The sequence below is a fragment of the Sinocyclocheilus anshuiensis genome, unplaced genomic scaffold (assembly GCF_001515605.1).
Source record: "Sinocyclocheilus anshuiensis isolate Anshui unplaced genomic scaffold, SAMN03320099.WGS_v1.1 scaffold2638, whole genome shotgun sequence".
Taxonomy (NCBI): Eukaryota; Metazoa; Chordata; class Actinopteri; order Cypriniformes; family Cyprinidae; genus Sinocyclocheilus; species Sinocyclocheilus anshuiensis.
Genome location: NW_015538119.1, coordinates 134,939 through 161,008, shown reverse-complemented (window position 1 = coordinate 161,008; position 26,070 = coordinate 134,939). Strand labels below are relative to the sequence as shown.

Genomic DNA, 26,070 nt, shown 5'->3' with positions numbered 1-26,070 from the left:
ACATGCAGTTCCGGTTGAGGGAAAGAGGGCAAAGAGCCTTGTGCCACATGCCTGTAAATCTATACCCGCCTCCATATGGCCACTGCACACACAGGTTAAATATGCAGCATGTTCAATTATCGCTTGTTAATTATTAATCTCACAATGATTAGCCCGTCACGCACTAGTGCGTGCACCAACCTGGGCTTGGGCAGCTTATCCTCTGGAAATGGCGTCCACACTGAATCTGGCGTCTTTTGCTCTTTGAAACGGCCACGGAATGCTTTCTCAATGTCCGCCATGGAGAACGCACACACTGCGGAGCCAGGGATACTAAATAAATCAGAAATGGCGGCGTTAGTGCTATTAAGTCTGTTTCTATGTGGAGTTTTTCTGGAAAGGATTGTGACGAGCTTTACCTGTTCAACTGGGTGGTGAAAACTCCAACCACAGAAGGCACCCCATTAATCTCGATGATGTCCGTAATAGCCTGAAGTACGTCAAAGTAGAAAAACGATTCGCCAGGAACAGAACAGTTTAGGCGAGCCTTAACAAAAGATGTCCAGTGTTTTTCCAGCACCCGCTGAGACCCTCCCATGTCATTTTTACAGATCCTAGCCACTCTGGAGTAAACCGCCTGCAGCGAGAGAAAAATAGCAGGAGAAACTCAGCATCGCTCTCTAAATAATAGAACTATCTCCCCGACGGCTAAGTCGAATCTAAATATATGCAAGAAACATTTTTTTTTCTCTTGGATAGAACAAAACTGCAATGTGCTAGAGGGCTTGAATTAACACCATGTAACCATCTTAATAATTCACTACTGTAAAACCTGCTCTCAATGCAGGTGTTGACTGAAATATTAACTAAACTTAAATATTCATTAGTTTGTGGTACAAAGAAGTCGTTATATGGGCCAATTTAAAGCAAATCCTGAGGCAACGGATGCTATTGACCCTCTGGGACAAACACTCATCTCTAAATAAAAGCCTATGAATACTACATTAACATACAAATCAGAACTACATCATTACAGTTCAGATACCACGGTATTACCATCTGATAACATTACTATACCATGGTACCGCCACATTACTTTTTTGTGTGTGTTTTGTGAAATTTAGCACCCGTAGCAATGTTAGCATTGCACAATTCATAGCAAGTCATACCTTTCCCAAGTTGTTGTGCTCGGCTGCGATTTCTCTGAAAAAAAAGTAGACAAAATCCCCATAATCCACGGCATGGAGAAAATGTGGCTCTGGAAGAGAAAGAGTGAAGCATTAGCATCTCCGTCGCTGACCCCAAGTTAAATTTTGATGCGTTTTTGTTGGCTGAGTGTATGGCTAAGTGTTGACCTAGATTGTGCCACAGGAAGCTGGATTTTACATCAACACACACCATTTTCTTTCTCCGTCACTGACCCACTTCTTTAAGGTATGGTTACAGGTTATAGGTCAGATGTGTACTGGGTTCAGCAAGGTTAACAAAGTGTGTATATGAAGCAAACAAGCAAGAGTTTCTGTACCTTTTAACCACTTGGAGTCATATTTGATGGTGCGAAGGGCAGAACCGTCTCCCATGCTGCGATAAATCACAGCATCGCTGGCCAGGAAGTCTGCCACGGTTGCTGAGTACAGCTTACCATCTATGACATAAATACGTGAGCTTAAAACACACTTTATCTTCATTACATAATTATATACAACTCAACGATTATACTTGGAGCTCAACACACGTCTCAGAACACAAAAGGCTTATTCACACTCTGATTTTTCACACTCATAAATGCATGACACAAAGATATTTCATAACACTTTTTGCTTTTTAACTTCCTTGTTCCTGCTATTTTTTATGGTCCAGGTACTAAAATATAAATAACCGTTCTGTCATAATACTACTACTAATAATAATTTCTTGTTTCAAGCATGAATCTAGTTAAATTTAGTGAGTTTAATGCTTTAAAAATATTTAGAAATTTGAACTGGAGTTTTTTTGCAGTGTGTGGCCTGTACAGACTCATTCAGATGCACACGTGACATCACAGCGTGCTAATTCTCGCCAGGTTGTGCCGTTCCTGTCTGTATACTAACAGAGCTGGCGTGAAGACAGGACGTTCTCGCGGCTTCTGATTTATGCGCAACATAAGTCTCGGCTCTCATTGGAGTGTTAATTTTATCCAAAACCTTTAAAATTCATGGCAAAGTTATTCATCATCCTCCTCATTATCCTGACAGCTCTCATACCAGCAAACAGGGCAACGTTCGTCTGCTTGGCGTCAAACGGGCATCGGGCCAAACCGCTGATCTCTTCCCCATCAAACTCCAAGTTATCCAACTAAATAAGAGAGGGAAATAGATAGAAGATATAGAGATCCAGAGTTCTTATATTCATTGTACTGTAAACTGCTCCACATTAACCAGTCACTTATTAAAAGCAAAACAACAGGCAGACAGTCACGTAGCCCTAACAGCGTGACCTACCCTGTAGTAACGGCACATAGGATTGAAACCATTTGTTCCGCAGATGAACACAAGATCATCGTTTCTAGGAACCAGGACTTTAATGAAATTATGGCACTCGTCCTGAAAGGAAGACAAGACAGTGAGATTGATGGTTGCTTTAGTGCTGTAAATACTACAAAACCAGCGACGGCTGATTTATGCTGAAAAGGTGGAGGACTCACTCTGTGCTTTCCCTTCATGGCGCACGTCTCCCTGTCCGCCTGTCCCGACCGCCACGTTAGCTTCTGTGACATCACACACCATCACCATTAGACACAGTTTCCCACACTCTTAAACATTAACAATGTGCTACACCATGGGCAGGGACAGAAAGACAGAAACAGAAACCTAGCGATTTACAGAAAGTGCTTCGATGACTGGAATTAGAACTTAGATTAACAAGAGATAGTTTTTATCACCTGGCGTGCCTCAATGGGACAAGAGCACTTTGGTCATAAATTAATTTACTGTGAACCCACCCTGTATGGAATAATCTCGTTCCTGTAGGACTCTCTCAGACTCACTAAATACACCTGGTCCCTGCGAGAGAGAGAGAGAGAGTTTTCACACAAATTACTACTCATAGTTCTACTGTTCATCAAACAGCTCATCTGAACAGGTCCAACGGTCAAAGATCTCACTTCCACATCCTGTGCTGACTTACCTGCCCGCGATGAAAAGCGTATCGTGTATCTTGGTCATGAGCTGAAAGTCCAGTCTGTGTTGAGATTCGTTGCCAGAGGGGCGTCCACGAAACACGGGGTACTGTCGTGCATCTGTGGAACAAACAGATGCACCGTTATTCAGTATTAGCGTCAACAGAGATCAATGTTGGTATTGATCGACTGCGGCAACTGCATGTTAAACTGCCCTGAAGAAAGACTTTGCTAAAGTAATGAATGCAGGTCCTGCATTGATGTTCAGCGACTGCACTGTCAGCATGCTGGAGTGTTTTCTCACTGCAGAGCACAGCAGCGCTAATGCAATTACTTTATATGTGCATGTCTTCTTACAGAGAACATGGCAATATTTTTATTGTGTGCCCAAGTGTAATTTTGTTAAATTATGCAAAAAGTGTCACTGTTTTGTGCAATACAGAAGATGCAAACTGAAATTTTCCATGTTGCATGTATATCCACTAGCCATTGTTTATGGGAACTGTGATGCACTAGTGAGAGTGTAAAAAAGTGCGCTTCATGGCAGTTTACTTTCTAAAAGCCTGCAGTCCCAAAAGTGCCCTTAGTTCAAGAAACACCAGTATGTTTTTTTTCTTCTTTTTGATAAAGATCCTATGTAGATGGGGGCAGTTCAGAAACAGTCTGGTGTCTGGTTCTTACAGTGTCGGTCCACAATGTCTAAAGGGATGTTGTCCTCAGGAAAGCTCACAGCCTCCAGATGGGATGCCACCAGCAGCAGTAGCAGCAGCAGGTCAATCGTCAGTTCTCGCCACCCCATCGCTGGCACAGAGGGCACACACCTCCTGTACTGCACTTATGTAGATGTTACCTGTAACACACACAAACACATGCAGACGTCAGCATACATCAGCCACTATTTTTAACTACTTGCTCTTGTGTTTTTGTGCATGACCTCCGTCAGGATTTGCTGTGTAGATTAGAACGCCTGGTTTTTCTGTATACACGTGCAGGTTCACTCCCAACAATTAATTTAGTGTGTGTGTATTTGGCAGCCAATACCCATGATTAAAAATCTGTCCATGAGAGGAAGGTCAAAAAACAGACAAAGAGGGAGTGGAAAGCGAGCGCTTAAGACACCACAAACGTGAACGCTGTTATCAGCTAGCTCTGATGCACATGTACACTGTATTTTAGAATGGAATTTGTGCACTATTAAATGTGCATGTGTGTTTGGGCTGAGTACTATGATTGGGAGTGTGTTTGCTGTGCCTGGCACAGAAGTCTCGAAATGGACATCCAAACAGGAAGATTTTCAGAGTGCTGTGGTTGGGGTCGTGTCCTGGAGAGACAATCATCTGTGCATATTAATGAGCAGTGTAAAGTCAAATATTTATAAAGCTACAAATTATTCATGCCAGCAAAGCCTGAACGGATATAAACAATTTACATGGAGACAACAAACAGCTTGGCAGAAAGAGAGAGAGAGAGTGAGTGAGTCAGGCCTCAACCACTTCCTGAGCGCATCTGGCCACACATGCTCACTTACAGTATTGACATTTTTGCAATTAGCAGCCCTGCGCACCTGCTCCCATGCTGTAATATGCATATGCTGCCTGTACCACCCTGCTATTATTGATTAGCTGTTGATTAATCAGCTCTCCATTGATCAGCTGAATGGGGGATGTGACCTAGGAAAATTCTCCTTATGAAATACGATCCACAGTCCTTCAAGGAAGGGAGGTTCTCCGCTCATCTGTTGCCATAATGGATCTTCATTTCTACAGGCTGACTGCAAGGGATTCTGGGCTATCGTGCTTTGTTTGGATCAGTAGAAATGACTCTTTCTCTGGCAATTTCTTATATGGGATGAGAGAAAAGGTTGATGATTTGAGAAGACGAAGTTATGAAAAGAGATGGAGAGACAAAAGACCAGCTTAGAAACAAAGACAAGAAAATATAAAGGAAAAAGGAAAAAAGGGAAGGAAAAAGGCTAGATGAGACAAGGTGAGACAATAAAAGGTGAAGATGAGGAAAAAGGAAACAAGAGGTGTTGAGACAAGCATAAAAGACAAAATGAGATGAAAAGGAGCGACAAGACGATGCAAGAATTGAAGCAAGGAGAGGAGCTGAGAAAAAGATGAGAATAGAACGTATGAGACAAGAAGTGAAGAAAAGAAGAGAAATGACGAGATGAGAAAAGAAAGGGTCGAGAGGAGCAGAGACAAATAGTATAGATGAGGACAGACCAGATAAGATAAGTAGAAAAGAGAGACAAGACGAGACCAGAGACATAAGGAGAGACAGGATAGGAAGGAAAAAAGACAAGATGAGGCAAGAATTGAAGAAAAGAGAGGCAAGGAGAGGACATGAGACATAAAAATAAAACAGAAAAAAGAAAACAAGAGATGATGAGACAAGAAAGAGAAAAGAAAGGGGCAAGATGAGAAAAATGAGACAAGATAAGCGGAGACAAGACAAAATAGAACAGATAAGATGAGAAGGACACACCAGATTACATGAGACAAACATGAGAGACAAGAAGGGAAGAAAAGGAGAGGCAAGATGAGAGACGAGATGAAAACAGAACAGATTATATAAAAAAAGAAGAGAAGAAAAAGAAAAGAAAGATGAGACAAGGTGACAAGGACAAAAATGGAGACAGAATGGAGAAGGACAGACAGAAACAGGACAAACAAGATGAGGAAGACACACTGTATGAGACAAGCATGAGAGATAATATGAGATAAAAAGAGAAGGATCAAGACGAGACAAGATGAGAAAAGGAGAGACCAGAAGACGAGACAGGAATGAAGATGAAGTTGCCCTTGCCCATGTGAGCTTGAGCGATTAAAAGCTTTAATGTTTGGACACACAGTGGAAGTCAAAGGTCAAGGGATCAAAAAATGTGTCTATCATAACAGAGTTACAAATGAATTTCTTTTCCCAAGCTCATCCTTGATCCGTACAGAAGTGCACACATCAGCAGAACGGCGCTCTCAGAGGGGTCGGGAAACACCGTATGGATTAAGCGATGTGTACAAGAGGAGCCCCAGTTTAATACAGCACTGAGAGTCTAATCACAGCTTCACAGTGCCATATCATTTCCTCCACCTGGATATTACTTCAAGAAATAAAGAAGGATATTTCCAGCACATATTCATTGTCAATGACAGAAATTCCTCACAAGCTCTAATCATTATTCATAGAAACACAACAGGGAGTTACGCAGACACGCTACAATACCACAACTATTCCGGCATACGAAAAACACCAGGCTCGGGCAAAGAGAGCGAGAGAAACCTAATGCAAAACAGAAACAAAGGACATACAAAGGTCTGCCGGCTTGAATTTCTTTTCAATATACAGTGAGCGCAACGTGTTTTCTATTGAATGTCTTGGTTTGGTTTTCCATTCTTGCCCTCCAGTGTATGAGCCTGGACAGGCCCTGCGTTGAGAGAGGCGACTAGTCACGCAACCTGTTAGTGTTTAGCTGCTCCCCGGCTACTCTCATTACAGCCGCTCTCCGTGCGACGCAATCGCACACTCGTTGATGTTTTTGGCTGCGTTTCCCGGGATGCTGGCACGCCGCTTGTGTTGGCAGGTCGTTCTAGTAAGATTGCCTGCAGCAGATCCACCCAGCGCCCACCCACGAGAGTCCAGCTGCAGGAAATGCGAGAGTGAAGGCCAAAAGAACAAAGCCGGTCGGTGACGTTCTGTGGCTTCAGTTAACCTTGTGAAATAAACACTCCCCAATGGTGCAGCTGATGTGCTAAGGTTAGCTTCATGCATCCTGATGCAGGAGAGAATTATGTCACTTAACCGAGGAGTTGCATTTCACAATCACTTTGCTTTGGTTTAACATGAACCCTGCAGGTCTGCCTGAGGCCTGACACTGAGAAAGAAGGTGAAAGAATAAATCAACAGAAGCTGTAAAATAGGGATGGCGAGTATGATGATATACCACACAATGGCAAAAATGTGCCAGCTGCTAGAGAATCTATACCGAGGCAGATATATACAAGCAGATATCAGTGCTCAGGAGTGCTTTACAATATTTACATATAAGAGAAAAAGAAGAAACCTGGAAAAATGTGATAATACAGTGAAGGGACGTGTACCAAACATGTATTTAAGTGTAGAACTAGTTATTAAGGGTATTTGTTAAGCACAACACAAAACAGAGTTTAATCATTTATGATTGGCAATCAACTTTGCCAGGTTTCTGCATTAAAAAAAAAAAATTGTAATAATTTGTGGTCACACGTGTGCATATTTTGCATTGCACTGTGGTATTGTCAGAATTTTGAGTCTGAACTATAATGTTTACTGTTTTTCATTTCAAAAGGTATTGTATAAAATCTATCAAAAACATATATAAATATAATAAATATACTTAAAAAGATTCATATGTAATATAGAAAACTAACATGCAGTCACAGGTTTGCATGTATCAGCTATTTTACACTGATATGTGGCACTGTGGCTCATTATATCAAAATTTTGAGTCTGAAATATTAGTTTGATAAAGTATCAGTTTAATAAAATAAAATGTACTATTCTTTATGAATAATTATATATTTTGGTTTGTGTCCAAATCATTATATCATACATAAATAATAATCAAGTCAGTTAAGTATCTTTTGTTTGTAATGTATATAAGTAACTGGATTATGCACATTTAAAAAAAATATATAAATATATATAATAACTATATTACTGTGTAGTATGTAGACAGTATTTATATATAGTATTTTTTATAAATAATAACTATAATTACATGTATAGTTAGTTATAGTTATTATTTATTTAAAAAAACGACATTATTTAGTAATATAATTATTTAGTAATAAAATTAAGATATTGGTAAAACTGTCATAAGATATTGGTCATACTGCCCACTAAAACTGCAAAATGATCTTGAAAAATGGGCCCTCGTATCTGTTTTCACAACTCAGCAGTTGTGATGTGTGTGGTTTCAGAGAGACTCACGCTGAGATTAGAGCTCTCCCACACAAGAGCACTGAAATCATAAAGTTGTTTACAGTAGGATTACAGCTAAGGGGTCACAACTTGTTACTCCACAGCTGTAAGACGGGTCACTGTCCCACCTGTGCATACTCCCCACCCCCACTCTCCCAAAGACATCTCCTGCAGGTGTGTGTGTGTGTGTGTGTGTGTTAAGGGAACAATAGAGAGTTCATGGTCCGTTCACTCTGGGCCAGTGAGGAGACTTCCATGCTTTAAAGGTTAAATCAGTTACTCAAGCCTGACCGAGGCTGAACACAAGACAGCAGGACTGGCGTGGGCTTAGTGGACACAATGTGGCCAGCTGTTGTGATTGACTTTATTCACACACCCACATGAAAAGTGCTGAGGCTGCTTCACGGTGAAGTTTCAGCAGAGGTAGATGTTATCTGGCGCTCTCTGAAAGAGGGTTGACAGGTTCAGCAGAGATAAGAGGAAACGCAGGGGGGCCGTGCACTCTTGTGGTTTGCATTTATAGTATTTCTAAGAGATGAACCTCTTAAACTTGATGCCACACATTAATGAAAGACAAACTAACAAAAGCATGCATTAGGAGAACAGCATATCTCATTAACTTCCATATGGTCAAACAGCGAGAAGTGGTTAGAGAAGAGCAGGGAGTGTTGTAATACGGAGTTGAAACCGTTTAACCAATTAAAAATCAGCTACAGGGTGAAATCACTATTATAAATGACCAGCACCCTTCTGAGGTCACAGTAGAAGCTGTAAGACTAACTTGATATACAGTACATCCACACAAGCTATTCCTCTACATGTAAAAAAAAAAGCCTGTGTTTTTCTGTCATTGTGGACATCCATTTAAATTGACTTGTGTTTATACTAAGCAAATTCTATTTTCTATCCCTGACCCCTAAACCTAACCATCACAAAACTGTTTTTCTGCATTTTAATGAAGATTAAAATCTTCAAAGAATCAAAATTTTGTTTATTAAGTTGTTTTCCTCCTGGGGAAGGTAAGATGCTTCACACAATGTAGGTGATTTCAGGTTTTACTGTCCTTTTGGGGACATGCGGTTCTCATGATCTAAACAAAAGCTCAGCACAAACACGTTTTAGCTTATGTTTTAGTTGTTATCTTATGTTTTATGTATTTGTTCTACATTTGTTGCTTGCTGTTTTGAATTAAAATGTTTTCTGTTTCTTAACAGTTGTGAATTACCATGTTTCACATAAAATGGGTGGACTGAGGTTATGGCATAATTGTTTTGAAGAAAATTAAATTTATGTACAACAGATGTACAGAATTTAAACGTATGTTTTCTATTTGTCTTACAACCTCAAATATGGTAGCCTATGAATTTGTGAAATATAAAATAATTTTAAATACATGTTACCTCGGTCTCCCCTAGCCTACTTCATGTTTTGCAGTCAGCATTTGCCTCAACACGCAACATTCTGCACGTACTCAGAACTAAACGAGATAACTGTGCAATTTCTTCCTTAACGACTCATTCACTCAGTAGTTCATTCATTCGTCTGACGGCTGCCACTCCACGTAAAAACTCTTTTCGTTTCATTTGCTACGTGCGTGTTTTTCACAGCGCATCTTGGATGTCACTCAACAGTTTCTCTGTCGCCGATTCAGCCCAGATGAACAGCATAAAGCATCTTCAAACTAAACCTTCTCCACTCGGAACCGGACCTGAACTCCGTCTCTGAACAGAGCATGTGAATCAAAGCGTTCAAGCTGGAGCCGAGGCGTGACGAATCTCTTAGAGTTGCAGTAAATGCATAAAGACAACAGAAGAGTGTTGGGTCGGTAATGGCTTCTGCTGGGAAATTGATTGTGTTAATGCATGACCGTGGGCTCCAAAACCCACTTTACACAACAACACACTCTCTCTCTCTCCCTCTACCTCGGACCACATTCTACAGGCAGTAGAGATATTATTTTGTTGCTCAAGAGATCGTATCAGTTTAAATTTTATGATGCAACTCCTAGGCAAATCTGCCTTGTTCTACTACTATGCGAACTTGGATCCCTCATCATTATGGGACAGGAGGGGTCTGAAGTGCATTAAGATAGGCTACATCTGTTCCACCCATTGTCAGAAATTAACTGACATTGATTTTCAGGGGCATTTATGACCTTTATGAGGGCGTTTTTCCCTCAAATAAATCACAAGCAATGCCAAATATTTAAAATGAATTAACTAATTGAAATTGACACTAAAATGTATGAATACAAGTATTTCATAATATTTGTATTATTTACCTTTCAATTGTTATGTAAAAACATGGGGATTCACTGTAAGAGCACGTTGCCCCCGTATTTTGATTATCTGTGGTATTTTAGCCCAACGTCCGAGTTAATTTCTTACTCTTGTGCCATCTCCCCGTTTTATTATAGCCTACGTAAGAAGAAACGATACAATTGAGGAATCAAATGCTTGAATCAGTTTCCCACATTGAGTTGTTTAAATCCCGTTTTTCGTTTTTTTTTTTTGTAATGAATTATTTTTCATTTATATTATGATAGTAGTATCAAGAAGAAACATTATACAAACAGTATTTTGTATTATTTTCCCCCTTTCAATCGAATAATAAAAGCAATGTATCAACAGGATGTGACAGTAAGGCACTGCTTTTCTCTCATTAATAATGCCAAATACAATCAGTTACTTTTATCCAAGCGCTTCCATCCGTGTTGAGTTAACAGTCCAAATGCAGAAAAAAAGTTGCAGTACAACAAAATGCTACATTTACTCCAACATCTGTGTGACAACAAAGTATAAAAAGGAAAACAGAAATCCTACCTGAATGTTCTCCAAATGAGCATGTAGACTACGATACCCTCTCCGCGTTATATTCCAAAATGCTTTACGCTGTTAAATCCAGTGAAGATTAGACAGCATGTGTGCAGCTCGATCCATAATGCAAGAAGATTCCCATGTGTTTGTTTTATCCGAACCACCCAAAACAATTCCCAGAGCCCGTGGGGTTCGTCCAGCTCGTCCCCGGGATAAAGCTTTGTGATCTTCAAAAGCTCACCGATCAAATAGCACCAAGACCCTCCCTCTCCTCTAGTACCATCCCCCCGTCATTCACCAAACCAAACCAATACAACCCAAACCAAATAAAACTAAGTAAGTAATTACCTCAAGAGATCTACTCTTCAGAATGAAGAACTTTAAGCGCGTGCGTCAGTCCGCTTTTAAACAATCCGAATCAGTGTGAACGGGTAACAGGGTGAATAAAAATAGCTCCAGTTCTATTTTTGCGCTGCACCTATAGTACTTCTGATGTTTTGGAAATCTTTTTTCTTTTCACTTCTTTTCCCTTTTCACCGGCTCAAACGCTCGTAACGCTGCATTTTCTCTATTAAATCAACTCACCTCATCTGAATCCGTGATTCTCTTTACGCGATTTGGATCGCAACAACTCTGAGTCAAGCTTGATGTGTCTCTCTCCGTTCTGAGCGGGGAAAACAAACTAATGCATGGCAAATGGTGTAACTCGATCCATTCCGAGTCCATCCATCAGCAGAGCCAACCACAGCCTAGCCTAGAAACGGATCCCTCCCTATTCCCTCTCTCTATCCCTCTCCCTCTCTTTCTCTCTACTCCCTCTATCCACTCCAGCGCTAGTAGATGTGGTTTTTGGCTGCTTTCCCTTGCTCGGCTGTTTTTTCTTTCTCCTGCCAGAGTGTGAGACCTTTATTGTCTGTATATGTGTATCTATTTATGTATATAAAGATATGTATATAATATTTATTAATGCAGTTGCAGTGTAAACACTTTTTAACACACCAATAAAGTGTCTTAAATCTCTTGTGTGTATATATGCGAGAGGCCCTCACATCTTGGTGACCCTGAGGGGCCCCCCTCTCTTTCCAATCCCTTCCCCCAGCAGTAAGCTGCTTGTTAAATCTTTTCCACAGAACTGTTTTGGGAAGGGAGGACAACGAACCACACTCCTTGGAACTGCTCTTTGGAAGGAAATCTTGACTTTCAGCTTGAGGCGAAAAAGGAAAGGAGCAAATAGAATTTATTTTGACACAGTGCTCCCATGCATTTTCACCGTCAACCTTTCAGAACCGTTTTCAATAATGAAGGCCTGCATAGAAAACTTTCTCTTAATCTGTACGTTAAACGCAGCTGCGATCAAAGTTTTCAAAGTTTATTGCTTGCATATGCATGTCTGCACAAATACAATTCAAGTTTGCAGTATATGTGGTCAAGTATATTTCGAAATGTTTGTTGATAAATTAAATATTAACGTAAGCTGCTGTATGAATTAGTTACAGATTTACTTTAGGTTGTATTGTGTACGAGTGTGAACATTAACACATACGAGCTGATAGTGAAACAAAGAATGGTGCAGAGTGTTAGAGGATTTGGCAGCTGTGCAGAGACACTGCAGTCGACAGTATTTAGTATTGTGGTTCTTATGAGTGCATACATTTTGCTGTGAAATGCACACAAGCATCTAAAAGTCAATATTATCTCTGCTCTCAGCAGTCGCTAAATCCCTCTTCGCTGCAATTGGAGTAGATATAATGATTAGAACATTAAATGCAAATATAACTGTGGAGAAGCAACTCAGAATGCCATCACATCCTGCAGGTAACTGGACAGACACACATTGTACATACAGGTAATAGTTTTAGAATGTGTTCCACTGACCTAGTTGAGTCTGCTGTTAATAAACTCATCAGCACAGGTGAAGACGTGACAGGGAAATAGAGCAGGTAGAGGAAATTGAAAAGTGAAAGTTGTATGTCCTAAGACCTCCCAAATTATTTTTTGTTATTCAAAGGTTGTTCTTTCATAAGCTCATGAGACATAATCGAGATCTCAGTTACGATTCATTAAAGTTTCAACTTTATCTCAAATGTTTCTACCAAAATTTCTTAAGAGAAATATTCATAATCAATTGTGGACATACATTAGTTAAGAGCTATAGCCTAAATTGAATGTTCACATTTGACTTGTAATCACAGACTGTTATCCTTGCAAATCTGAGCATAGTTTGAGTGATTATTGAGATCTCTTCAGAAACTCCAGGTGACACACGTGGTTCTTTTTCTAAAAAGAATCACTAGAAAGAGACATAGGCTAAGGTCAAAAGACAAAATCTCCATTTAATTACATTATTTAAAAAAGGAGATTTTTCTTCCAAATGGGCATAGCCTTCAATACTGCATAATCATGCTAATCAAATGATTAATCTATACATCAAAGACAAAAAAACAGCTATTTTTTTTATTTCTTTAAGCTGTAAAAGCTAGATTAAATGCATGCAGAGGCTTAATAAAGTCGGGGGTCGAGAGGTTGGGGCAGTGATAACACCTGACCCTTCCCCTATACATCTTCGCAATTACATACATGCATAAGCACACACTCACACACTTGTGACACACACCTCTCTATTATCACCCCCAGTACTGTTCGTTAGCATGTGAATGTTCAGTAGGAAGGCAGAACGACTTCTAAACTACTTGCTACTGGTCTGCCATTGTCTACTGTATGTGTGAGGTTGACGGCAGAGGGGCAGAGGTGGGCACTCCCAGCCTCTTGAGAGCTTTGCAGGGGGTGTAGGGTGAAGGGTTAGCCAGCAGACCTTTGCAGCCCATCCACTCTCACTGCTCAGCCTGATTTAGTACCGTCCAGCCCCCACAGATGGCACAGAGAGACACACACAGAGAGACAAGGCCGTGGAAGTGCAACACTTGTGTGACAAATGGAGCCCAGACCAGCATCATGCCACAGTCACGCTCTTAATCGGGCAGTGTGTGTGTGTGCATGTGTGTGTGTGAGGGTCTGGAGCCTCTGAGTCCGACTGCTTGACACCCAGACTGCATAACTCGCTCTGTCATAACGTCATGCTGAATTTCTGTGCAATACTGTTTAGAATAATTAATTTGGACAGTTTCATATTTCCAAGGGACATGTCCATCAGTACAAAAATGAAATACTCCAGATAAATCTGATTTTGAATAAAAATTGGTATGGTTCTTTGGCAGAAAGGGCAGTTTTTTTTAATGTCTAATCATGAAAGCTACAGTGACCCATGGTGTATTCTACGCTCAATTCCATCATGCAAAATCATTTTTTGTCACAACCTGTTGGTGAAATCGCGTGCGTAGAGGGTGTGTTATTTGCGTTGAAGATTATGATTCAGCGATTTAATGTTCATCTTTCTGAGAGAGTGAGAGACTAAACCAGGCTCGGACAAGCCCGACCCCTCCTGCTACTGAGACCAACTGCTCTGACATATAAACCTTCAAAACACTTCACACAGCTGAACACAATAAATGGTCCATAATTACACTCCTCTGAAGACGACGAGTCTTCCTTTATGTCTTTCTTTGGATAGTCACTTCCTAGAGAGTATGTAGAGAGCAGATGTGATAAAGTATTACTTCATAATTTATTTAAACACAGTTTTTGTCTGTGCCGTATTTTTGTCTATTTCCTAGAGTACATTACTGTAAAAAAGACATATATATAGATATATAGATATATAGATAGACACAGTTAGAAATTAAGAAAGAAAGAAAGAAAGAAAGACAGACGGACACAGACAGACAGACAGACAGATAGATAGATAGATAGACAGACAGACACGGTTGAATGGATGGATGGACGGACACAGACGGACAGATGGATAGATAGATAGATAGATAGATAGATAGACATGGTTGGACGGACGGACAGACAGATAGATAGATAGATAGACATGGTTGGACGGACGGACGGACGGATAGATAGATAGATAGACATGGTTGGACGGACGGACAGACAGATAGATAGATAGATAGATAGAAATGGTTGGATGGACGGACGGATGGATAGATAGATAGATAGATACGGTTGAATGGATGGATGGACGGACACAGATGGATGGATGGACGGACGGAATTGATAGATAGATAGATACGGTTGAAAGGAACGGACAGACAGACAGACAGACAGACAGATAGATAGACAGACAGACAGTCTGTCTCAGTGGGTGGTTCAGTGTTACCAGCAGTTTTAATCTTACGACATGAATATTGGCCAATAAAAGTAAGGATGAGTGTTTTTGTTCTGATTACACATTGATGTAAACAGATAGATAGATAGATAGATAGATAGATACGGTTGAATGGATGGATGGACGGATGGACGGACGGACGTAATTGATAGATAGATAGATAGACAGACAGACAGACAGACAGACAGTCTGTCTCAGTGGGTGGTTCAGTGTTGGCAGCAGTTTTAATCTTACGACATGAATATTGGCCAATAAAAGTAAGGATGAGTGTTTTTGTTCTGATTACACATTGATGTAAAGTGTCATGGTTCTGGGTCAACGAGCTGTAACTCCGGTCAACCACCCTCTGAAAGTGCCCTGTCCCTGAAGACACAGTCCTGCACACGCCCTCCGAACAGTCAGACCCCCTTAAACATTCAAAAAAGTCCTGTTTGCTTCTTTAGTTTCTACTCTATCTACTAACACAGTTCTCCTCTGAACTTGTGTTTACATCCCAACAGGAAGCTGCAGACAGGATGTGTAAACGGTTTAAGACTATGGCACAAGAACTGGAGATTTTTGTTGACACTTACATTAATTATGAATGTACTGAGCTATCAACGTGGCTCAGATAGACATAATCATATTCATAGTCGCTGCCATAGGTAATTTCCAGAGGGATATGTCAGCGTCCGTTCGAACCAACAGATTGAAGACAGGAAATGACATTCGAGCTCATTATTTATTGACTCATTGCCATGAAATTTATATGCGAAATAATTTTCCTTTTTTAGAGATTCTAGGATCTCATTCTCCCGGAAAATGTCATATATTCTTTCTCATTCCATCTGTCTTTTGGACTCAGGTGACATCTTCCCGCTCACCTTAGCTGCTCTTATCTGGTCGTGATAATATCTGTCTGTGCTGGGGATATACTGCTCAGCACTCATAACCTGTTGTTTGCTGAGGGACGTGTGTCTGTTGTTTCTTGAGATCAGAGACTGAAACTAATTAGACATTAAGCTATTAATCCACATCAGTACACTGTTCCTGACTGACATTCTTAATGTCGCTCTTTTACACATCAGTATCAGATCTTCTTCTCTTGTCAAGTCATAAAGGATTTTTTTTTTTTAGCCTGATGTTGCAGGTTCAAGAGATTATGTTTAAGCTCTACATGATAAGACTATCTGAATGTGTCTGACTTTATAATGTTTGAAATTCTGGGACTTAATCTGTGTTTCCTAAACAGCCAGTCTGTTGTGGTAAAATATATTATGCGGTTATTCATCTCTGCATAGACTCACATAGACGTAAAGAGATAGTTCACCCAAAAATGTAAATTCTGTCATCATTTCAAATTCTGTATGAATACAAGATCTGTATCTGTATGAATGTCTTTCTTCTATGGAACACAGAAGAAAATACTGGATCAACAATGGACCTCTTTGACTTTAACTGAATACATAAACTTAAAAATATATAATTTTTAGATGAAAGGAATATATTCTTTTTTTTATGTGAACTATCCCATTTAGTTAAATTAAATGTATTAATTAAACAATAATTGTTCTTTTCAGTATAAACATGCCTACTTTCTATGCAAATTTGATTTGCTGCAACCATATGCAAATAAACAAACAAACAATTAAATAAATAAATTGTAGTCAAAATATATTTTAAATATATACTAAATTATATATATATATATATATATATATATATATATATATAAAAGAATATATCTAGTTTCAACCTTAAAATCTTTCAAATATATTTCTGATACAAGAAAATACATTTCCAATCTTACAGTAGCCTATATTTAGGCGAAATAATGTTTAATGTTCTAATATATTGTAATATTGCAATTAGAGAAATCCCTAAAAATAAATATACTAGAATGTATTTGAAATATATTGCATGCTACGTATACTACAAATACATTTACATATTTTTGCACTTAATAAAAATGCCTTGCTATTGTACTTTTAGTATACTAAACTGATTCATTTAAAGTATACTTAAAGTCTGCTAAATTGAAACAACTAATTTTGTACTTAAGGCACTTGAATTGTGTGGAAGTAGTTCTGAAGTAACTAAAGATATACTGTACTTAGGTGTATTTGATTGTGCTAAAGTGAAAATATTGCAAGTATACTTCAGGTACACTTTAAATATCTTGCATAAAGATCAAAATTATTCAAAGATCCTACAATCCTCATCAATAGTGACATTAAAACACATTTTAGGCTTAATATAAAAACTGTGCAATGTACACAAGTAGTACTCCAAATAAAGTTAAAATGATAACTTTTATATTAGTAAGTCTCGAGCGATGTGTCAGTAAATATGTAAATAGATTTGAACTATACTTGGCATGAAATAAATGTATTTTAAATATATTACTTTTTACTAGGGATAGTTCACCCAAAAATGGTGCTTTTCGCTTTGTGAAACAAAACAAAATATAAAAAATGCAACCAACCAGTTTTGGTGTCCAGTGACCTCCATTGTAAGAGACATTTCTCAAAATATCTTCTTGTTCCATAGAAGAAAGAAAGTCATCCAGGTTTGGAATGACATGAGGGCGAGTAAACAACAATGACATTTTTAATTTTTAGGTCAACTATCTCTTAAAAGAGAGTTGACTTCATACATTGGCTAAAATAACAGCCAGGCCAGTTCAAAAATCATCGCAAAAACAGCTCAGAAAATTACAGTGATATTCAGACTTTTTGTGAGTGAGGCTGATGTGTACCTTTAAGTCACTGTATACCCCATCTATATGTTGTATAATCATAGAGATGCTCCTGTACATCTGTTCTGTGTGTGAGAGGAAGTAGTGAGCAAATGATGGGGGAATGTTTTGTGTATTTCGTATATTATGACGTCAAGGGTGTGTCTGTGTTACTTTACTGTAGGTAAGTGGGCATATTTTATTTGCCATGCTTGTAGCAAGCAGTAACCAGCCTCGATTACCTTTAGTCTCATTAACACACACGTGCTGTTCTGCTCTGTACACCAGATCCACTCCAATCTGCAACAAGCCTCAACAAGCTTTCTCAGTACCAGTTGATGCAGCTAAAGTCTGCTGTTAGGGTGTGAGAGTGTGTGACAGTTTTTATGCATATGCTCCTTGTGCATGTGTTGTGCAAGTGTGTGTCAGTGTATCATGGTTGAAACAGACCAAAATGTGAGCTGGGCTGAATTTGACCCTCAGTCATACAGTGTGTCATGTGAGACCCACAAAAGCAGAATAAAAGAAAAACTAATTTGTTAGAAAGTTTAAAGGAATAGTAAGAATATAAAATACTACTACTACTACATAAATATATCCCCCCCCCCAATAGCTTTAATATATATATTCTCATTTTTAAGACTATGTATTTTCTTGCCCCTTGAAGCACATTTTGTATTTTTGGATTTCAAGATTTAATATAAATAAATTTCCATTTTGAAAAACATATTTCTCCTGTTTTTCTAGCAAAAATAAAACAACACACACACAAAAAAATAAATAAAAACACTCATCACTAAATAAAAGCTTAAAGGGGTCATATGACGTTGCTAAAAAGAACATTATTTTGTGTATTTGGTGTACTGCATTTGTGATCGGAGAAATGACAAACAACAAGTGCTACTCTACACTGTTCAAAACTCGCGTTTGAATCGCCAGTGGCAAATTCTTTAAATATGAAAACTTACTTACAGGTTGTGAGTGGAGACTTTAGTCTTTGCAACTTTACAGATCTTCTTTATGCACCAAGAGCTTGTAACACTCCAAAGACAAAGGAAAAATTGAAATCACATGACCCCTTTAAAGTGAAAGCTTGATTATTTTAGGGGCCTTGTCACAAGTCCATTATTTATTTAATTTTTGTGTTACTTTTGGTGTATTTTTACACTTAAAACAATGATTTGGTAATCCTTTTGTACCATTGTCCTTGTTTGTGCAATGAAATAAGTCTCCTGACAGTTTTCTCCCAAGTGGTTTCCTTGTTATCAGAATGATTAATTGGGCTATATAACACTCATAATTGTCAAGAAATTACTTCTCTTTAAATGTTTTAGTTCAACATGCTTACCTGTTGAACAAAAATTGCTTTAAGCTTACACCAGAACATTTTTATTTAGCTTTATTTAATAACTTTCAGGAGGGTTTACTCATTTTTGCAACACAACATTTTATTAATTTGATAAGATAATCTTATTTTCCTGAATAATTTTCACATTTTCTTTGGTAATTGATTAAGCAGACCTGCTGGAACATTATATCTCTAAAGAACCCTTAACATGTCTTCTAAGTAAAGAGTAATTGCTGAATTTGTTAAGTTACAGAGGGCGGGTACTCATTAGTGCTGGGCACTGCATATATATTAAAATTACCTTAATTTACATGATATTACTTTATTTTAGCCTGTTTTTCACATACAGCTATTGCATAACTTTGGAAGACTTGGAATATAGTACACGAGTCATATGGACTATGTAAATACTTTTATGGTGCTTATGTAGAGCTTGACAACCCTTGGTCACATACTACTTTTGTTGTCTGAAAAAGAAAGAAAGAAAAGCATTTGTATTCCACAGAAGAAACACATTTGGAACAACATGAAGGTCAGTAAATCATGACAGAATTTAAATTCAACTGCTCCTTTAAGAATTGGAGACGGCGGCAGGGGTCCTCCTGATAGACTCATCAGAAGGTTTGTACGTCCCCTGCAGGGCAGGAACAGTAACATATGTCACACATTTGCTGTGTGTATGTGTGAGATTAGACCTTCGTTTTAGTAGCCTGTTTGGTAACGATGAGCTATAAACCCTGATTGGAGAGAATTGCCTTTAAATGACTGAATAAATCTGTGTTAAACAGAGGTTTGCGGACAGCTCGGACTTCACATAATATGTAATAGGATTTTAAAAACAAGTTCTCTGCAAGGTCATAAATCACCGTGCGCATGGGCGCATTAAAGAGAGAGGCTGGTTTTTCAAGGTAAATTTTCAGGTTAACACCTCTCTGTTTGCTCTGGTGTGATACTGTGGGCAAATCTGTTGTCTTGAGGTGAAGAAATTATTAACATAATGAAGGAAGCAAAGGAATAACATGGAAACAGAATAGAATCATTAAAGGAACATTCTCAGAGGTGAAAGAGCTCATAATAGTGCCTCTCTGTCGCCTCAATGGCTGCGTCTTGCATGTTAAAGGCGGCACTGCTCGGAGACGTGCTCTTTTTGTCTTGACTTTGCTTTTGTAAACGAGGTAATGTTGAAGTGGGGATTTGTGAGGGGATTTGGGGCGATCTGGGCGGTGGGACGCCTGTGAGGGCAGAGCTGAAGGGATGTGATGAATATTAAACTGCTGAATGAATGAAAGAATGAGACAGAAAGATGTTCCAGGGGTCATTTACCTCTCGTAGCATTGTCAGTGTGTCTCTTTTACTCACATTTCCTTTGGCACAGAGACAAAACGAGGAGAAAGTCAACAACTTCAATTCGCACCATTGTGTTACTGGCATTTTCTGAGGAACGTATCACAGTGTAGAACAAAGATTAAAACGTAAAATTAAGAGTTTGTTTAGGTCTGTGACCCTCTCTGTGCTATATGAACATCAATAAAACCTCAAATAGTGTGGCATAAAGAGAGGTGTGCTGTTACTTTTTTAATTTGATTATATAACCTAAGCTGACTAGTTTTAGAGCCTGGTCATAGCTGGTTTGCAGGCAGGTATTAGAGAGGTTTTGACCACTTCTTTAGTTGATCAGGCTGATCTTAGCTGGTTAGGCTGGCAGGCCAGCTGACCAACCACCTAAAACCAGCTGAATACCAGTTTGGCCAGACCAGCTAAAATCAGCTACTTCCAGCTTAAACCATCTAAGACCAGCCAACCAGCTTGGCCATTTTTTTCCCCCCAGCAGGCAAACTTTCTATATATATATATATATATATATATATATATATATTTATTTATTTTTTGTGGATTGCTCTCCCTCATCAATTGTATTGCTTTAATTAGAAACTAAAAAAACAAAAAAACAACAGAACTCACTATCAACAAGCTCTGATTTCTGAAAGAGATGCACGATATACAGAAACTGCAATGCGGTTGATCATGCTGTGCGCATTTCAGTAATTCACTTTAAACACTTAATATAGCATTAGAATTTTCTATGTTTATCTAAAATATCAGGCTATCACTAGCAAGCACGCACAAGGAGTAACTGCTTCTAACAAATAACAGAAGAAAAAAATATTCACTTGAAGCAGTCACTGCCTGTGCTTGCGCTTGCTAGTGAGAGCCCGATATTTTAGATAAACATCTAAAATTCCAATGGCTCTGTTATCTAGCAAGTAGTGACTGCTTCTAACAAATATTTTTTTGTATATACGTATATATATATTATGAATAATGTATTCAGCTTCAGGTACATCTCTAGCCGTAGCAACCATTTATAAACCAAACCATCTTCCACTAGATCTACTAGTCACTAATAAGAGGGCCAGCTCCACCAGAGTGTGTAAAAATCTAGACTTTTCTGGAAAATACAGCTCCTCCTTTTAACTGACACTAGAGCATTTTACTACAGGAAATACAGCTTGGGTTGTGCTGTGTCACAAATGGCTTAAGTGTGTGTCAGGGTCTGTAAGTCACTCGCCTGCTCTGAATAGGCAGTAGATCCGTAAAGCTGTGGTTCCTGCTGCCGTGGAGATGGGGACAGTTTAGATAAATGCATGCATTTTCTCTTCTCGTGTCTCAGCGGCCTGACTGACTGAAGCAAGCGGGCCAGACAGTGTCAGACTCTTGGAGAGAGAATATTACGCCTGCCTTCTCAATGTGTGTGTTATAAAGCTGTTAATTTGATTATATAACCTAAGCTGACTAGTTTTAGAGCCTGGTCATAGCTGGTTTGCAGGCAGGTATTAGAGAGGTTTTGACCACTTCTTTAGTTGATCAGGCTGATCTTAGCTGGTTAGGCTGGCAGGCCAGCTGACCAACCACCTAAAACCAGCTGAATACCAGTTTGGCCAGACCAGCTAAAATCAGCTACTTCCAGCTTAAACCATCTAAGACCAGCCAACCAGCTTGGCCATTTTTTTCCCCCCAGCAGGCAAACTTTCTATATATATATATATATATATATATATATATATATTTATTTATTTTTTGTGGATTGCTCTCCCTCATCAATTGTATTGCTTTAATTAGAAACTAAAAAAACAAAAAAACAACAGAACTCACTATCAACAAGCTCTGATTTCTGAAAGAGATGCACGATATACAGAAACTGCAATGCGGTTGATCATGCTGTGCGCATTTCAGTAATTCACTTTAAACACTTAATATAGCATTAGAATTTTCTATGTTTATCTAAAATATCAGGCTATCACTAGCAAGCACGCACAAGGAGTAACTGCTTCTAACAAATAACAGAAGAAAAAAATATTCACTTGAAGCAGTCACTGCCTGTGCTTGCGCTTGCTAGTGAGAGCCCGATATTTTAGATAAACATCTAAAATTCCAATGGCTCTGTTATCTAGCAAGTAGTGACTGCTTCTAACAAATATTTTTTTGTATATACGTATATATATATTATGAATAATGTATTCAGCTTCAGGTACATCTCTAGCCGTAGCAACCATTTATAAACCAAACCATCTTCCACTAGATCTACTAGTCACTAATAAGAGGGCCAGCTCCACCAGAGTGTGTAAAAATCTAGACTTTTCTGGAAAATACAGCTCCTCCTTTTAACTGACACTAGAGCATTTTACTACAGGAAATACAGCTTGGGTTGTGCTGTGTCACAAATGGCTTAAGTGTGTGTCAGGGTCTGTAAGTCACTCGCCTGCTCTGAATAGGCAGTAGATCCGTAAAGCTGTGGTTCCTGCTGCCGTGGAGATGGGGACAGTTTAGATAAATGCATGCATTTTCTCTTCTCGTGTCTCAGCGGCCTGACTGACTGAAGCAAGCGGGCCAGACAGTGTCAGACTCTTGGAGAGAGAATATTACGCCTGCCTTCTCAATGTGTGTGTTATACAGCTGTAAGCTGATGGGGACACGTTCATTGCTCTGACCTCATTAGCCTCTGCGTGATTAACGTTAACATTTCAGAGCTTCAAACACGTACGCTCTCCGCAGCTCACATGTGTGATCCATATTGTGTAAGCTGTTTGTAAATCAGGCTTATTATTCCAAGCTATTTTTGGGTTGCATGCTGAATGTTTGCCAACTGCTGCTTTTATCTGGGTTTTGGAGTGGAATTCCAGAGAAAGAGGCCACTTTAACACTTGCATGTATCTGTTTTATCATGTTATAAGATTGCGAAAATTGCTATGGTTACAATGAGAATGACAGTTAGCAATGTTAGCGTTAGCTATTGTGTTGCAGTTGACACTTTTTTGCCAAAAAATATATTTTAGAGATTAGCTCAGATTCTGTAACGCTATCATTATGTGTGTGTGTGTATACATCTGTGGGTGTGAGAGAGACAAGTTTACACCTGAGATAATTATTACACACCTGTAGGGAAGCGGGTGGATAAATATTATGGGTGTTTTCACATTAGAGCTTTTGTATGGATCCAAGTCCATTTGGCATCAAACTTCAGTGCTTTCGGTAAATGTGAAAGCTATTTTTTGATCAAAGGAACTATACATGAGTGTGCTTGAAAATGGATATCTAGGGTGCGGTTCATGTGGATTTGTGTACTCCAACTGCTGTTTATGCCATCCTACAATCTAGTAATAATCAGCATGGGAAGTTAACTCTTCATCCAACTTAGTGTATGTGTACTAACGAACATGCTCATTTGATGGAGGGCAAACACAGGCGGTTGACATATAGGCACTAGAAATCTTCATATATAAAGTTTCAAGTATATTTTGGCTAATTGGTGGCCATTCATTTATACATTTTCATACTATTACACCCCACTGAGGTTTAGGGGTGCACCTTCATGCTAAGTTTGTTTCTGAAAATCATGCATTTTTGTATGAATCAGACCATATTATATTATATTATATCATAGTATATTCACAAGAAATCACAAAACTCTTTAAATAGTTGGGTCAATATTACTGTAGGGTGCCTTTTGGCGTCCTGTACATAAATAACTCATTTGCCATGATAACATAAAAATGACTATGAAAGGGTGTGTTATATTAGGCTGAGTTTTTAAAATAATAACAAATGCATTACTTGGCTCTTTAGATATATTTTCTAGATTTTTTTTGTTTTGTGTAAGAGGATGCATGTTATTTTGCTATGACCCATGCACTGCTCATTAAATTTGAATGATAGTAGAATATTGTCAAATCATAAAATAAAAAATAAAAAATTGTTCTCCTATTAATATTTAGTTAAAGAAGATATTTTTATTTAATAAAAAGAAGAGTTTGTCCATGTCCCTTGAATGGTTGTCCACCCTGTCGTATTGGGGAATCCACCCCTTTAAGAAAATGACAGGGTGGACATAGCATTCATTTGTAGTTAATATTGCTAAAAACTAAAATGAACACATATCAATGTGATTGGGGATGTAATTTTATTATTTATTATTATTATATCTTTTTTTTCGAAGTTGAATAAATGTTTCATTGTCATATTTTGTCATGCTTTGTGTGTTCTGCATTATGTGTCCACCCCGTCATGTGCTGGTCCACCCTGTCATCTTGATATTTTACAATAATATTTTAAATATTAATTCAATCACATCTATATAATCCATTGTGTTCAATAACTAGGTGTAGGGGAAATAACATGCAAACAAAAAACTTCATCCAAATATCACCGTTTTCTCCAAATAAGGAAAAAAATTATATGTGCGAATTGTATGAGTTTCTTTTAAAACACATGGCCTACATAATTTTTTTAAATGTATTTATAATTTGAAAGCAAACAAATAACCCTGTTTAGGAAAGAGACATCATACCTTTCAGAAAATATAATTTGCATCTTAATTTTGCAATGAAAACGTATTTAAGAGTAATATAAATGTCCATGACAGGGTGGACATATCTTATTGTTTATGCTTCGAATAATGGCCCATAATTATCTAAAAAAATTTGTGGGAGCTCAGCTAATATGTTACTATAGTACTTCAGTGTCTACTATTTATGACATGACATAAAGTGAATGGGAAATTAAAACCAAAAGTTTTGAGTATTGTGAGGGTTGAAAGGCACTCTATAGTGATATTGACCCAGTTGCATTATTAAAAATCCTTGTTCTTTCTTTAATTTCATCGCTGTTTAGGAGATGCACTTAAGATATTGAGGTGAACTTGAATTTTGAAACTTTGTATTGTTAGCACCTCTTGTGTTATTGCCTCCTATGGATGAATCACTGTTTGGCTAAATACAAAAAAAGTACATGTAACGTGTAAATGCAAGCAGTCTAAGCAAGTGAAACAGCCTGACTTCTCTCTACCTCTCACACAGAGTTTAGCATAATCTGAAAGAACAGCAGGTGTATGTGCTGGTCTGAGAGACATTCTTGACTGAATGCCAAAAGTTTAAAGAGGTCTCTGCAAAGTCCTTCAACAAAACCGAACAGACAGAATTCTTGAACATCTTGAGACTTTCTTTCTTTCTTTCTTTCTTTCTTTCTTTCTTTCTCTTTCTTTCTTTCTTTCTTTCTTTCTTTCTTATAGCAGTGTTTAGTTTGCATTAATATATGTGTTGAATTTATTTAAAATAATAAAATATATAAATATTTTTACACATTGTCAGCTTTATCTTTATCAGTAAGTGTATTTACTTGTCTCATTAGAGTTTAGTGCAGTTGTCGTTGCTAGGAAACGCTTGTTTTGTTCTGATATCGCGTTTGGTCTCGTTCTGTATCGCGTATATTGTCAGTGTCTGCGCTTGCTTGGCCATTTGTTGTGGAAAAAATAAGGAAAGTGTGTCCAGCTGAATTAATTTAGTATTTTGTTAGACGGGTATAGAAAAG

At 38.4% G+C, this 26,070-nt stretch overlaps 1 protein-coding gene and 1 long non-coding RNA gene across 2 annotated transcripts in view; one reads left to right on the top strand and one right to left on the bottom strand.

The window, feature by feature from the left end:
* LOC107683673 (semaphorin-6D-like) overlaps positions 1–11,644 on the bottom strand; it is an 18,561-nt gene extending 6,917 nt beyond the window's left edge. The window contains exons 1-12 of the mRNA XM_016479748.1: positions 11,500–11,644; positions 3,818–3,986; positions 3,145–3,256; positions 2,960–3,020; positions 2,663–2,725; positions 2,460–2,561; positions 2,223–2,313; positions 1,505–1,624; positions 1,149–1,237; positions 399–616; positions 176–312; positions 68–92 (exon numbers count right to left, since the gene is read on the bottom strand). Coding sequence (XP_016335234.1) covers positions 68–92; positions 176–312; positions 399–616; positions 1,149–1,237; positions 1,505–1,624; positions 2,223–2,313; positions 2,460–2,561; positions 2,663–2,725; positions 2,960–3,020; positions 3,145–3,256; positions 3,818–3,935 — 1,136 coding nt within the window. The 5' untranslated portion in view covers positions 3,936–3,986; positions 11,500–11,644. The remainder of the gene's footprint in view (positions 1–67; positions 93–175; positions 313–398; positions 617–1,148; positions 1,238–1,504; positions 1,625–2,222; positions 2,314–2,459; positions 2,562–2,662; positions 2,726–2,959; positions 3,021–3,144; positions 3,257–3,817; positions 3,987–11,499) is intronic.
* Positions 1–26,070, top strand: part of LOC107683674 (uncharacterized) — an 88,486-nt gene that overhangs the window by 45,376 nt on the left and 17,040 nt on the right. The window lies entirely within an intron of this gene.